Source organism: Sebastes fasciatus, chromosome 20 (assembly GCF_043250625.1).
Source record: "Sebastes fasciatus isolate fSebFas1 chromosome 20, fSebFas1.pri, whole genome shotgun sequence".
Taxonomy (NCBI): domain Eukaryota; kingdom Metazoa; phylum Chordata; class Actinopteri; order Perciformes; family Sebastidae; genus Sebastes; species Sebastes fasciatus.
Window position 1 is genome coordinate 5,803,240 of NC_133814.1, and position 16,413 is coordinate 5,819,652.

The following is a 16,413-nucleotide window of genomic DNA, read 5'->3' on the forward strand; positions in this document are numbered from 1 at the left end:
GGGCAGCACGGCTGAGTATGGATACAACGGCTTCAGGGCTGTCTGATGGCACGGTAAAACGGTGAAAATATTTCAAATATAGCGTACACTTAAACTGATGTTGTTTTTTACGTACATTGCTTTGCTTCCGTACGTTAACTCCTGTCTGCTTCTCCACATTGGGGCGTGCTCACCGCCATCTACTGTAGGTAATACACTGATTATGGATAAGTACCACAACCCCATTTCAAAACACCTGAACTATACCTTTAACATTTGAAAACTTTGGCTTTTTTGTTGAATAACAAAAAGAGCTTTTTAATAAAAACTGCACTAGTATCAAAACAATTCAAATGATACTCTACAGGCCAGGAAAGATTGTCTTAAATGTTTTAAATTTGACATGATAAAACTTGCAGACATCCTGAGGCCTGTACATTTATTGCATCATGTGGTTAGTGTGCCGCTATTCAGACGTGTGTATGCTGGCTGATTGTGAGAGAGAGAGAGAAGAGTGACATATCAGACAACACTGCCTCATTGTTTTGAGGCCCGGCGCTGTGCAGTAACGACAGACTCCCCATCAGAACCCCACGGCTTGAAAAACACATATTTGCAGAGAGAGCAAGAGAGAGAGATCAACACACACAACCCGCCAGGCAGGCCTGCCTTTGTAAACAACCATTAGTTATGGGCCGCCCAAGTTACTGGCCCCGTTCAGTCCACAGGGGTGTTTCAGCAAGGAAGATAACCAGTTACACCAGACTTACTCAAGTAAATCTGTCTCATGAAGCAGATGTAAATAACTTTGACCTGGGTCACGATGCATACATATTCCTCCAGGCTAGTCTAAGCTCAGACAGGTTTGTGTTTAGCCTTCGTTTCACTCCAATTGTATTACAGATGAACACAATGTTCATCCCCAGCAGTCCCTCATTACTGCTGCTGTACTTTTAACATAATTCTGTGTCAAACTGCATTGCAACACACGTCAAGAGTCAGACACATTTGGTTTCATTTTCATTCATTGTTATCTAAATAGGGCTGGGCGTTAATTCAATATGAAAGGGTATTGAATTTCTTAATAATTATTGCTCAACATGTTTCCTTTCCTCCAAATTAATAACAGGCCTTTCTCACAGAAGACATTTTGACAAGTCACAGCAGGACAAGCTCATAAAATGATGATGGCGGAGTTCCATTTAGCTGCTTCAGTTTCAGGGTAGTGTTATTGTGCGTGCCGGCTCACAGTCACACTGTCATGACTTACTGGGACATTTGAATAGAACAGAGCCATTGTTAATGTTGTTTATAACACCTATGCTTTTCCTGGTTTTACAAGGCAAAATGTCTGCTGTGATTAGGCCCTATTCTGGGAGAGCTATTATGTAAAACTAACAAAATGAGTTATTCAAATTTATGTTTGGCACACATAAAGAGTTTGATCTCACAAACAGTGACTTTTTCAGTGACAGTGGAGCACAGCGTATTGCTTTGAACATCAGTTTATGTATGATTTAGCATACATTTGTCAAATAGCAATATCGGAAGACATTAATATTGTGATAATTAAATGTCTTTAAACATTGTATGGAGGCGGTTATGTCGCTTGTATAAACCATAGACTGTGTATAAAGTTGGACGACGCGTCTCCACTTCCTCCCACTGCACAAAAGTGAAGCCAGAATATCCCGGATACTGCTGCCATCTTGAGATTTTGACGTCATTTGGAGTCAGAGTCTGCGCAGTAGTGATTGCGGGGGCTGAGGCAGCGGTATTGAGGTCCCGCCCACACACCCGCCCAAGCCAATCACGAGCCGAGCACGGCTGCAGCTTGCTAGAGTGAGCCACTTAGCTGCTATGTTAGCACCAGCTGTCAATCATGACGTCACACCCCCTTCTTATAGCAGCAAATAACTAATTAAAACCAAACTCATCAGGAAAAATCAACACTTGAACACACATCAGCGTGATCAGAACTACCTTAAATGATAGAAACCATCTTTGCGAAAAATGTATTTGACGTGTACTTTGACTTTTTATTTTGGCCCGTGTCTCATCCGCTAACATGAAAGGGGCAGGATTTATGACCTACTGCAGCCAGCCACCAGGGGGCAATCCAGATGTTTTGGCTTCACTTTAGAGGAGCTGTCATGTCGTCCATCTTTATATACAGTCTATGGCAGGGGTGCACACACTTTTTCAGCATGCGAGCTACTTATAAAATGACCAAGTCAAAATGATCTACCTACTATAAAAATGCAAAACATATATTTATTTATAAATATATTGAGTATTCTTTATATGTACAATATATGTTGGTGTACCTTGCATAACTGCATGAACCCATATTGTACAATATAACTCTGTAAATTTTTTGTCATTACCTTACTCTGATGACTTGCACTGAATGGAATCAGCCAGGGATGCATAGTCCGGACAGTAGCTGCTGATAGCCAGCCTCAAGCACACTTCCAAATGATCATCAGTCAAGGTGGAACGGTATTTGGACTTAATAATCTTCATGTGGGAAAAGGCTGACTTGCATAAATAAGTGGAGCCGAATAATGCAGTCAAGGAGGTAGCACATTTCCTCATGTTGAGGTACTTTTCCTCTGTGAGTAAGTTCCAGAACTGTCCATGAGCCCTGGACTTAAGCTGAATGTCAGCTTGTAGTGTCAAAATCTCATCCTCCATTCCAGATGAGTTCAGGTGAAACAGTGTTGCAATTTGTTGGCTGACGTCTATTTTTACATTTTTTTTTAAAATGCCATGTGATCTACCCACACTACCTTCGCGATCGACCGGTAGATCGCGATCGACGTATTGGGCACCCCTGGTCTATGGTATAAACCAAGTAGCCTGAGCTAAACTAAATGCTTGCATTTTGCTAAATGCACGTAGTGCATGGCAAGAGTCCTTTTCCAAAGTTGTTTAAGTTCCTGTTGGATCTTAGAAATGTACATTCATGTAGGGTACAGAGGAAAATTCCCATTATTTTTATTGGACTTGAGCCCAGAATGATTTGATTACAAGGAGAAGACTGCAACAAACTCAGCTAAGAGTCTGTACTCACTAGTGGTCCATAATGTCCTGCCAAAGGTTCTCTGTGGCTTTGTTTGCATGGCAGTGGTTATGTCATTTACCCCTCAACATTTTAGTCTTCATGTATGTGTAAAATGTGCTGCTGTGTGAGAATAAACATCTAAACATTCTCTTTAAGGCTTGAGTTAACCTGAACAGTAGACTTTCAATTTTCAACGCAACTTTCACTCACCTCAAACACAGAAACACACACATGGCCATCATTTATAGCTTCCTATAATGAAATACCTCCAGCCCCGAGAGTAAGCATGGTTTTATGCATGGAAATCGCACTGAGGTTGTTAAGAAGTAAAAAAAAAAAAAAAAAAAAATCTATAAACAGAGTTCTGCCTTTCTAAAGCAGCGGCCACAGCAACAGTTGTAAAAGCTCAAACATGCAAATTCTTCCCTGATGGCTGATTTAATCCCCTAGCCTACAGCCCTGCCGAGAGACAAACACAGGCAGAGAGGGAAAGAGTGGTGAGACTTGGGAGACTTGTTGTAGCCTGTAAAGTGCCCCAAGTACCGTTTATCTTTATTTTTTATTTCATGGCTTTGCTGAACTCTGATTGGCCAATAAGGACAATCAGATGTCGTAAATTTCCGAATACATGACTCTGTCTACTAATGAAGTGATAAAACAAACCCTTTATGGGAAACTGCATGAAATGAAACAAAGGAGGGGCTAGGTTACCCAACGTTACCACATTTTACACTTGAAAGTACAATAATTACCTCTGGGGATGTCATGAAAACTGATACTTGGGCACCAAGTCAATGCCAAAATTCTGAAAACGTGGCTGTACTTGTTTTTCTACAGAATTGTCCCAGGGTCAGGGCTCGACACTAATGATATCCCGTCATCCCAGGGAAAATAGAAAATTTCCCTGATACATTGATGCGACATTGTGAACAACAAACCTGTGCTAACAGCGAACTTTATTAGCCGGTGGGAAGCACAGTCCTGCTCGGCTAAATAACGGAGTACAGAGGTTGCATTGAGTTACATTATGATACGGTCATATTCAGTAGAAATAGTTGGCCTTTTGGGCGAAAGTAAATTATAACATTATCATCATGTGTCCAAATGTAATCATATAAAATTTAGTTTTTGACGAGAAACTTGAGGTTGCTCATCAGGGATTAATAATACATTCGCAAAAAACAGTATGCAAACGGTAATAAAGGAGTGTATGTTGAAGTACATGGGATTTATTGTTTTGTTTTTGTTTTTTACCGTGGTAACGGATTGTGGAATTTCACTGGTATTGGTATTGACTACTACATTTTTGGTATTGTGACATCCAGTGGTGTAGTGGTTGTTGATGAGGTGGGTGTACTACTAGGTAGATGGGTAGGTTATGGCAGGTTACCGAGGAGGATGTGGGTATACACTCCTATTTATTCCAATGGCTTTTTGGTTGATAAGTGGGTATACTGTAAACCACCAAAACAAGAGGTGGGTATACCCTGTATACCCACGTATACCCTCCAGTACACCACTGGTGACATCCCTATATTTCTCCACAAAGTACAACTGACTCATGTGTGGTGGTGCCACATTGCTAAACTCAAACTAGCAGTAAAAGCTTATTTTTATTTACTTCCATGTATGTATTTCATTCCTGTAAACTGGCAAATGGCTAGAAAGTCACAATGAAAATACCATAGGATGTCTGTAAAATGATATTGAATGTGATGCTGTGGTGACCTGATGTTTGCTATTTTGCATCTAAGGCAAATATTAGCCCGCATGCTTATGTGCTCAGTAGCTAGATCATAAGCTGCTTACCTTTCAGATAATAAAATGCCAACTCTGCATCAGTACTGAAGTTTTTCTAGCGCCTATTAAATGCTGCACGGTTGTTCTAAATTAGATATTGAAATCCAAATCCAAAGGACAGAGAACCAGGGAAGTATTACTGATTGCACCTTTAGATTAATAATTCCTGTTTATTCTAGGTAGTTTTTGTCTTTAAGATCACACTTTTGATGAGTCACTAAACTATCAATGTCCTATTTTTTGCTACAGGTCTTCTCCGTCACCCTGGCAACGCTACACCCACAGAAAGGGGAGGGGCCAAGTCCTGGTAGCATCATGGAAGTCGCTGGGACGCCAGGCCTGGCCCTGAGCCCTCAGAGCGAGGCAGTGACCTCCGAGCTCCAGGAGCTGTCCCTTCATCCTGGACTCATCCCGCGACCTCTGCAGGAGAGGAAGAACGGTGAGACTGTGGCGCATGCACACGTTTTGTTCTTCACATTACCAGCACTTAAATCCGACATTTTGGTGTTTGAATTTGGATGAGAAGCCGCCGCAGTCGCCTTGGCTCACTTTTTGCTGCAGAATAGCTCAACCATCTATCTGTCCAGCGTTGTGATGAGCAAACAAATAGTGCAAACACACATTGCAAGTAAAATGCAAATGCTACTGTTCATTCCACAAGTGTTGGTAAGAGTTGTATAAAGCGCTGTACAGTGCTTCCGAAATAACCGCTTTGCATTTTTTTACCTTTTGCCCATTCTCTTTTTTGGATGTTTACATTTACTATTATGTACTATTTCTCAACGATATGAACAGAGGATGAATTCATTTTGTATTTATAATTTTTTTCCTGGCTGTAGGGCCAGGTTTCCTTTGAACTGCAGGGTGAATTTATAGGAAACACTGCCATCACTCTGCCGACCTCGTAGGTTCTTGCTCCCAGCCCAAGTGAATATTTTGGCATATTACTACTCATCCTTCACAGAGGTGGCTTATATTCAACATATGTTCCCCCAAGCTAAAAACGTAGTATGGGGAACATGTTACATCAGTTGAGGCTGAGTAGAAAGTGGAAAAAACATTTATCTGCGAGGCAGAAGTTAAATGTCAGATGTGTCTGTACGTCTTGTTCATTTGTCTGCGGAGGGTGTTCAAGAAAGTTTTAGAGGGTGTTGTGAATGTGTGTGTGTCCGTGTACGAGGCTGTGTGCAGTGAAGTCTCCAGAAAAGAAGGGAGTGAAGAAGCTGCTGTTCCTAATTGACTTGCTCCTCTGCTCTGACCTCTTGTTACAGTAGATTAGAGTGTGCTGCACGTTTCATGTGTGGATTTAAGACTTCGTAGGCCTTTTTTGTGTATGGAGTTAGCTCAGAGCTTAGAGCGCTTGGCTCCCTGTGCAGCTGCTTCCTTTGGTTTGAACTATGGTAGAAAAGTTGACTTTGCTTCATTTATGTGATTCGGAGCTCATAAATGAAAGTCACAAGCACTCAGAGGTTTTTATTTGGACGGTGTTGTTAATATGTCTGACGTGAGCTTTTGTTGACAGGGGTTTAAATGAATCTGAATCAAGTCTTTGCAATGCTTTTTCATACTGAATGACTTTTCTCCAAGAAACCTATGAGCACATCAAGCTCATACGATTTAAAGCGGTGCTTTTGTGTGATTCTTTGTAGAGAAACTCAGTTTTCCAGATCTGTCAATTAAATCAACTAATTGATTAGTCGACAAAATAGTGTTAGTCAACTAAGAATTTCTTTAGTCGAGGACAGCCCTGCATTTTTCACTATTAAAACAACCGTACAGTAGCAGTTAGACCTTGGTTCATGTTTTTTTTCAAGCACCAGCAACTTCCGGCCTGCAGATGTGAATATCTCTCTCCTTTTTATACCCATAAAACCTGTTTCGAGGTTGTTTCCTGTTGTCGGTTCTGATTACGTCATCACACCTAAAAAAAACACACCACAACTGGGTTGGTAAACGATCAAGACAAGCACTTTCAGTTGATTTGGTGCAGCTACAGTATGTAGTGCCAGGTGAGATCAAATAGTAAGATGGGTGATACCAAGTTCTACTAAACTGGTGGGAAAGCACCCTCAGTTTTGAGACAAAAGGCATATTATTGCACGCACATAAAAGTAGGTGCACTTTGGCCTGAACTATTAAACGTCTTCAATAAAAGTTGGACACAGTTTGTTAGATAAACAGAGATATCAGAGCATTGTCAGACCTGGGATCGTGTAACTGGGACTTACACACATATATGCCGCACCTTGCATTATCAGAAGTGTCGGCCACATTGGCCATTGTTTCTAGCTGGGCGTTGGCCACACGGTTTTGTGGAGACGCAGTATGTTGACCTGCTGTTGATTTGTCAGGAAAGGAAGGTTAGGCAAGGTTGGACCAGTAAATGATTTACCATCTTTAAGGGCTCTAACAGTGGCAGAGAATAATGCACAATAACACAAGAAAAAGAAGTTGAGGCACAGCGCAGCTAGCTTTAAATGGTGGGTGCATTATTTTGAGTTTTTTGAGGTTTTTATATCATTCTGTAGCTTTCCAGTGGTGCTCCATATGTTTTCAAAACCGAACATTAAAATTTTGGTGAAAGTATTTAAGTTTTAACGTCAAAACGCTATTTTCCCAAGCCCTTCTAAAATCTTTTCCCCACATGACCTGACGTAGGTTTCTGCATGATGACGCTGCAACATTTACAGTAGATATACAGTCTCATATGAATTAACATTACATACTGTAGATGGCGGTCGGCATGCTTCCTGTTTGGAGAAGCAGACAGGAGTACCGGCACGGAAGCTGAGCAGTGTGCTGCTGTGTGGACGCCACGCTAGCTCGGATCCGAAAGTCACACAGTAACAAGAACTAACTAACCGATCGATGCAGCGGTAGACCAGCAACTCCCGTGTTCTGTGAGGTAAAATTACTGTTTTTGTGAATGGGGTCTGGTAGCATTGAAGACCGTGATATAATAGCTTCAGTTCCCCGTTGGAAAGGGCTGTCTGATGGCGAGGATGTGTACACTTAAACTGATATAGATTTTTTTTTAGGTGGCTAAAATACGTTTTTCTGTTGCTCCCGTCCACAGCCGCCATCAGACAGCGCTTTCCGAGAAAGAACTGAAGCCCCTACATAGCTCCCTTCAAAGCCACCAAACTACATTCACAAAAGCAGTAATTTTACCTCGCAGAACTCAGCAGTGTACATACAAGCCCAATTAAAAAAGTCCGAACTAACCCTTTCAGTTATTTCCAAAATTAGCACAGCTAGCTTTGCCTGAGCTAGTGCTAGTGCTAGCGTCCGCATTATTCATAGCCTTATTGAATAGCTTTGATTAGCTTACTTTGGTAACCTACGTCACTGCTTTTGGCTAACGGCTGAGTGGGCGTTTCCACTTGAAAAAACAGAACAGATGGACACACCCTTTAACCACGGACTGCAAGGGATTGGATAAAAACACGAGACTTTATTTACGTTACATGAACAATATTTCAAGTGATGTTTACATCGTTTAAGAATTGTGGTCATGTTCCCGTAACTGCATGTCACAGGACCCTGTTTACCTCACAGAAGCACACAAAGGCACAGACTCTCTCACACGGCCTGAGGCCACCACTCCCAAATTTAAACAACCCGTGCCCTTGTTGGCCTACACGTTTCATTCTGCTAGCGAGAAGCAGACATGTCGCTGCAGGCACTTCTGCAGCTGATCTCTTAACATGGAGATGCTTTCAGAGCGCTGACTGCAGAGATGCGTTGCACGTGACTGCACGTTCATTTCTGTATGCATGCATTTGTACCAGTGGAAGAGAATGGCATGCCCGCATAGTGAAGCTTATCAAAGCTTTATCTCTGACATCCAGGTTATGCAATGTGTTTACCGCACAAGGTTCCTTCCTCAGTCACGGACGTGTGTGTGTGTGTGTATATACTGTATATATATAGAGAGACATGTTTTTCAGGATGAGGATCAGAGACAGATGTTTCGGCCCATATGCACTAGTGTTCATTAGTGTGTGTGTGTGTGTGTGTGTGTGTGTGTGTGTGTGTGTGAGAGAGAGAGAGAGAGAGAGTCAGCTTTGATTCAAGACATAAAAGGCTGACATAACAGAAAATGGCCTTAAAAGCAATTTACATCATGTCTTCCCATCGCAAACTTGCCTCTGGATTGTTCCACAGCAAACCAAAGCGATCATGCTATGATATATGTGACTGAGAATGAGATCATTCAAAACTTTGAGGTGGAGGAGCAAGTGTGGGAGTGTGGGCCGCCGCAGAAGAAGAAGAAAAAGAAGGAGGAAGGGGGAGGTCATGTCTGAAATGGCAGTATTGCATAACTTCTCAGAGAGGGAACAGAAGGAAAGCGAGGGGAAATGGGAAAGGAGGCAGTGTGTTACTTGTACATGAGGAGGTTAGGCTTGGCACCAGCTTGGTTTTTGTTCTTTTCCAATTTTTACTTCTAAACTAAACTGGCTGTGAGAGTGCAGAGAAAGTTTTTTTTTGGGAGCAGGAGTAAAACAAAGGTGTTGCCACGGGAGAGATCGGAAACCTTTTGGGTGGACCTTGTTGTTAACAGAGGAGCAAAAAGGGGCAGACACTCAGACCTGCGCACGCCCTCTCCGTCGAGGTGTGCACACACTTGTAGGCAGACAGTCCAGAGTAAAGGAATGTGAGGTGCACTGCTACCTGTGGAGTACCAGCTGCCGGTGAGAGGAAAACGTGTTTTAATGTCGCTTTTTTTGTTCTCTTGCTGGACTTCTCTTTTCAGCCTTCTACCAGCTTCAGTTTTTTTCACACTGTTCATTGTGCTTGTGTCAGGAGTTATGAATCTCTAGTCTTGCCGGGAGGGTGAGGCTTCCCTACAGCATGGTGCAGAGGGATATAACTATCACGACAGGTAAAGTTCATTTGCTGTCTTCTGCTTTCGTTTCTGTAAAAAAGTGATGACAATGACTGAAAGTTACTTGTGAAGTCTGCCTGAAGCTGAGCTTTGCTTACTACTGTGCAGGTGTGGTGTGAGTGCTTGCATGTAGCAGTAATTGTTAGGTGTATTGACACTGCACTCTCAGGTATGCTGTATTTGTTTGTATGAGAACGGCTGCTCTGCATTGACAGCTGCAAAAATGTTCGTACTAACTTTAAACATTCTTTACCGTAGACACGTACCATTACTGTCGACCAAACGTGAGAGTAAAGTAGTAATATAGTGATAGTATATAGGGCTGGAATCTGATAATCTTTATCAATATTATTTATTATTTTATAACACTTATTTAATGAGGTGTAAAAGGAAAAATTCTATTAAAAGAAGAAATAAACTGCAAACATCCAGATTTGACCAAATCCGTTAATGATGTGGAGCCTGTACATCGTAAAATCAGTTATTTTAAAAGTCTGTGTTAGTGGCAACTTGACTATACAGTATGTACTAGTATGTAAATGTAGGTTTCAGGGTTTTACCTCAGAGGGTCCCCAGAACAAAAGGGACCAGGCGGGGCTTTTAGGGCAGGTTTGTGGGGAACACTCCTGAGGCAAATTGGTCAGATGAGGGTGTTGAGCAGGACAAATAGGTGTGGTTGATGATTATAGCTTTGCTCAGTGGTGCTCAGAAAGTGACACCCCCAACTGTCCAGCCAAGGCACCACTGAGGAGTCCATGAGGACTGACTGCAGGCCAGGAGGATCCAGACAGGGCTGAGGGAGGAGGAGGAACAGGGAGCGCAGCCCGGGGCTCACTGATGGAGACTGGAGCTGGGGTGGGAGGGACGTTGGATTAAAGGCATCACAGACTCTGCTCCAGGTTGAAGTGGAAGTGACCCACTCATTTCAGTCAGAACAGATTGTTCCAGATCATGACACGGGACTACGGCCACTACTACAGAGACTAGAAGATGGATTGTGAATGATAAATGTAAGGAGAAAGTGTTTTATGTGTGCCAGCACTGTCAGTGATTTTTAATCATGTGGCGTGAGAGTCTGCAAGTTTTTGTTCCAACTTCCAACCAAACACTACAGCAGCTGATTCCACTGATGATTGCACCTACAGTACAAACTGTGAGAGGGACTAATCAAGGAAATCGGCTGCTGTAGTGTGCGGTGTGCATTGAAAACCTGCAGAAACACTGGCAAGTTAGAATGGTGCAGGCAAGGGATGTGACCGTGAGGAAATTTTCCTACCGGTTAATAAACTCGTGACAACACCGGTGTTACCGATTACACCGCACATTCTGCAAGACAAGATGACGGTCAATATCTTTAAATCGCTTACTTTGATCTTTAACGTCGGATGGCTGTGTGTCTGGCCTCTCCGGTTCAGCTTTCACCGCGGGGCCACACACACCGGCTGTGGCCGCTCCGTCCTCAGCACGGCGATGGCCTCATTAACGTTATGGTTCCCTTATAGTCTTGGGTTTAAATCCGAAGTATTGCCAAATAGGCGCTTTTGCTTTTCGCTTTAACAACCAAATCCTCCGCCATCGTCCAGTGTGTGTAATCTGACTCCTGCTACTCTGTGCTGAGAGTCCGTGTGGTTCAGACACTTTCACATTCAGTTTGTAGCGTTCGTCGTCCGACTATGTATTAATAACATGCCGCTGATACGCCAAAATCAACTAAATGGGTTTTATTTCTATAAAAAAAAAGGAAAACAGCGGTGGGCAAGTAATGTAATCGGTGTGTGCCTAGCCACCGTGTAACACCGTGTAACACCGTGTAACACCGTGTAACACCGTGTAACACCGTGTAACACCGTGTAACACCGTGTAACACCGACTACCGAAGCAAAGCCTAGTCCAGACAGTGAACATGAGATCCTGACTGTGATTTTTATTGGCTAGAAATATGAACAGGGACTGGGATTTAGACTGTGTAGCTAAATGTTGGTGGTGAGGAGCTTGTAGACAAGTTAAATGTGGGATTTGGCCGACTACTTCACCCAGACTTGTAAACATAAAGAGATAAAGATCACGTCCCTCTTCGTCCCCACCCTTTGCATAATGACAATAGATGGGCAGTAGCCATGTTGTGTCATTAGTGCTCGACAGGAGACAGAAATGATCAGTTTTCCATCAGAAATTAAAAAGTAATCTCACTCCACAGAGACATACAATTTGCTGCTGGGCGGTATTTATAAGATACGATAGCAAGATATATAGCCTGGCCGAGGCTAGCCTAGCCCCGCAGTGATTCAGGGAGGCTGATGGTGCTGTTATGTAACAGATTGGGAGGCTGCCAGCAGCAGAGGCCCAACAGCACTCTGTCAGGCTGAGAGTAGGAGGGGAGAGGAGAGAGGGAAGAAGGAGATAGAGAGACTGATAGATGGCAAGAAAGATGAGGAATACACAAGGAAGGAAGGAGACAGAACGAGGAAATATAAGAACATAAAAAAGTACTGTAGGACATAGGGAGGGAAGGAAGGGGGAGTTGTGTTTCAATCTATTCCAAACGCAGCAGCTGCAGCAAACACAGTCCAGCTGCATGAGGTCTCTTCGCCTCTCTGACTCTGTCACGGCATTAGATAATCTCCTTATTCCCAAGACAATCAATGTTGTAATGACAGCAGCGTGTTTTTGACCCATGGTAATTCTAGTTTGAGTACATGCATCATTGATTGAATAGGAACGTGTATTTTATGACAAGTGGATGTCTGCGTGTTGGAGCATATTAAACAGCTTTCCAGTAACATTATGACACAGGCTGAGTCTAAACAACAGGAGTGAAAATGACGTAGTTTTTTTGGTGAATGTAAACAGCTTTCAGTCTAATAAACATACATATTTATGCAACTGAGGCAAGTTTTGCGAGAGGCTTAAATCTTAAACGTGTCCAACGCTTCCACACACACACACACACACCCACAGGCTACCCATGACTCACCAATACACACAAAAACTTCACAACTCATGTCACTGCAGAGACCTGGACATGCACTTACAGGCTTTAGGTAGCCTTCCATTTTTTTTTTACAGTGCATCCTGACAGCACGGTATTTCAACAAGCACTAACACACTTGCATGTTTTGATTTGCGATCCAGTAAATTCCTGTTAGATAATGAGAAGTGAGGCAGCCTCACTCAGATCTGTAGCCTACAGCTAAAGAAAAAGGGCTTTATCAGCTCCGTAGGTCTGCTCGTAGCAACAGGAGCATGGTGCCTGCACCACCCACAGGTACAAGCCCACTCATGTAGCTCAGTGATCTTTAAAGACACACACGCACACATCTTATAATATGCAAACTCGCGACAGTCTTTAAACATGCAGCATGGAGCAGCTGAGCATGCAAACGCACATTTTCTCCACTCTGGCTTCCACAGATGTCACGCTACATACATGTCTAGGTCTGTAAATGCCTGTATACTCCTTTTTATAAATGCACCTATGTTGTGGTGGGTCTCATAGCTGCAGCACAGACTCACATATGCACATTTATAATCAGTGATCAGTGGAAATTCATGCAGCATCTTGTGCAGACAACATGCTACAACATGATGTTTTTAAAATCACAGCAGTAGTCTTGTATTGCATTGTGTTGCCACAGCTTGTTTCTGAAGGGGATAATGAAAAAGAGGCGGATTTACTTACTACTGCAATTTTTTTTAAGGTTTTATCTTTCTGTAGCTTCCCAGTGGTGTTCCTTATGTCTTCAAATCCGACATTCAAATTTTGGTGCAAGTACAGTATGTATGTTTTAAGCGTCAAAATGCTATTTTCCCAAGCCCTTCTAAAAACTTGTTCCCAATTGACCTGCAGGATGATGCTGCTACATGTACAGTATATAAACATCCTTATAGTTATATGATGGTCATCATGCTCTCAGTTTGCAGAAGCTGACAGGAGTACCAGCACGGAAGCTAAGCAATGTACTGCTGTAGACGCCACACTAGTGCGGATCCAAAAGTCACACAATAACACACAAACTAACTGATCGATGCAGCGGTAGACCAGCCACTCCCGCGTTCTACGAGGTAAAATAACTGTTTTTGTGAATGTAGTCTGGTGGCTTTGAAAAGAGCATAGATAGTGGCTTCAGATCCCCGTCAGAAAGGGCTGTCTGATGTTGAGGTAAAGTGGTGAAAATATTCTAAATATAACATACACTTAAACTGATGTTATTTTTTTTTTTACTTTACTTTACTTCGCGGGTTTCAGAGTCGTAGTCATGTACACACACACACACACACACACACAGTTCAAAGTTCCTGGAATCACAGCAGGTACAAACCAGGTGCTGCGGGAACACTCAAACACACAAACAGAAGACATGTATCCTCTAGTTGGTTTACTCTGTGCCCTGTCTTCAACTCAACGTGCTCCGGTGTTTCTGAATAATAGAACAAGCCATTAGCCTGTGACTCACCTGCTAACGGCAAGTAAGGCGCACTTAACATTACAGCTGATGAATGTAGCAGAGGTCACTGTGAGCTTGTTGTGTCGATATATAGTGACTCAGACGCCGAGCCATGTGCAGAGGGAAATTCAGTTTTGATGACAGCATGAGGTGGAAGCAATGCGGTGCTGTAGGTTTTCAAGACGTGCTTTATTTGGGCTACGTGTGAAACGTATTTAAGGATTCATTCATATTTCAGGATTTGACAAGATCATGAGTAAAATAATGTTTGATGTCCAAGTAAGTGTGGGAATCCAGCCGTCTTTCTCGCCGGAAAACTTTGTTGATAACAGTACTAGATAGCATCAACAGTGTCACCAGAGGGCTCGGCTCCTGCCTCATCAGTTTGTCACTCTCATACTCTGAGAACATGGTCGCCAGTGTGTGCCCGCTGTCAGACCAGACCAAAGAACACAGCTGTTTGTGCTTGGATTGAAATGGTCATCAGAGACTCGTCATTGTCATTCGAGACCACTTCATTCTCATGTTCACATACTCTTTCCAATGTTTTTTGAATCGGTCTGTGCTGTGCCTTTGTTTTTAAGCTTCAGTAATGTGGTAGCTCGGTAAAAACAAGCCAACTTTTATGAATGTGGTTACTGCGAGGGAAGTCTATCGCGAAGATCGGATAAGGTTTATCAGTCAGATGCATCAGAAAGTGAAAGACAGGGATTTTTATCAGCAATAAACCAGATCTGCACATGACAAACCATGAGTTGTCTCAGAGGTGGAGGTGTGTACAATACCTTGGAAATATTAGTTTTGAGTAGATTTCTGTAAATGGAGGGAAGCGGTGAACATAACAATGTGTCAGAATGCCTTTTTTTAACCTTTTTCTTTCTTTCTGTGACATGTTGTCTCATATGCACGTCATTTAGCGTCAGCGTCTCACTTAAACGCTCAGATAAAATAGAAACCTGTGCCCCCATTAAAGGTCGGCGTCTAATAAAAACCTTGTAATTTCGGTCACTGCAGCAAATTAACAGCCAGGCTTATCTTAGATGTTATATACAGAAACAGAAAGAGGAGAGGAGGGGAAGGCAGGAAGAAGACGCCTAGAAAACCTGAAGGAAAACAACAACAAGAACACACACATACAGTATCAGAGAGATTCCCTCATATCCAGGCCAGAAAACCCCTCTCTGTCTGCACGCTGTACACATGCTCTCACCCTCACTTTGACTTTATTTGTCTTTTCTCTCCGTTGCGGTAATTGGCTTCGGCCGGCTTTTTTTTTTTTTTTTGCAGCCAGTCTGCCTAGGAGTCTGTTGTTGTTGTAGGACTGAAATGGAAAACCAGTCGTAAAGAAGAAAAGAAAGCAGTGTTTCCTCTCTGAGTGGGGCAGGGGGTAAAGGGGGTCTGTTACAGTAAAAATGATTTTCAGATGTTTGGGTTATGTAACGGTCTGTTCCAAAGCCGTCACCACTGGACAGGGAACACCCCTCTCCGGCTCTGTTTTTCTTCTCTCTCAGCTCTGAAAATCTCCTTTGCTGAACACGACCTCCCCCTCCCCTTCTCCTCCTCCTCCATCCCTCCTTCAGTCCTTTCTGGTTTACCTGAAGGTTAATGTTACCAGATGCAAACAGCTGCCAGCTGGTCTATGCCTCTCCTTTCATTCGGCACTTGTGCTCTTATAGACGCTTCTCTCTCCTTCAACAGTTTACAATAAGACCATAGTTGGACTGCTTTTTATTGACAAGGTGTGACACGGTGACGGGGTGCTACAGCAGACTGGTCAACAAAGAACCTTTGACCATGTAGAAAGCACTCTTATTACTTTACTCAGTACCTTTTTTCTTTACTCCCAACAACATGTACCAGTGTTCATATGGCTTTAATTTCCTATAGTGCTCTGGGTGTGTTCTATCTGGATGTGCTGAAGGCTCCGTTTTTATTGATGTGCTTGTTTTAACCCATTTGTGCCCACAAGTGATTTTTTTTTTTTTAATTTCCTTTGGTGGAAGTGTTCTCTGGGCTTACCTAAGCACAAATGTGAAGACATTTTCAAAATGAGTTAAACCATTTGGCTGAAAGGGGAGTTTTTCTCATTAAACTATATTTAGTATTTGGGCACATGGGACTACTGTTTTTGACTCCATTATATTTAAGGAAAAAAACATTTGTCCCATGTGTCCAAATACTAGATATAATATAAGATAATGGCTGTATCTCAGAAACTACAAGGAGCACAATCA

General features: G+C 42.7%; 1 protein-coding gene across 17 annotated transcripts in view; it reads left to right on the forward strand.

Moving 5' to 3' along the window:
• Positions 1-16,413, forward strand: part of mrtfab (myocardin related transcription factor Ab) — a 52,385-nt gene that overhangs the window by 2,166 nt on the left and 33,806 nt on the right. For 7 of the 17 annotated variants that reach the window (XM_074619891.1, XM_074619903.1, XM_074619916.1 and 4 more), the window contains exon 3: positions 5,096-5,285. In XM_074619891.1, coding sequence (XP_074475992.1) covers positions 5,162-5,285 — 124 coding nt within the window. In that variant the 5' untranslated portion in view covers positions 5,096-5,161. Of the gene's footprint in view, positions 1-5,095; positions 5,286-9,463; positions 9,732-16,413 lie in introns of those variants that run through there. The other 10 variants (XM_074619902.1, XM_074619905.1, XM_074619908.1 and 7 more) reach the window with 5 other exon arrangements.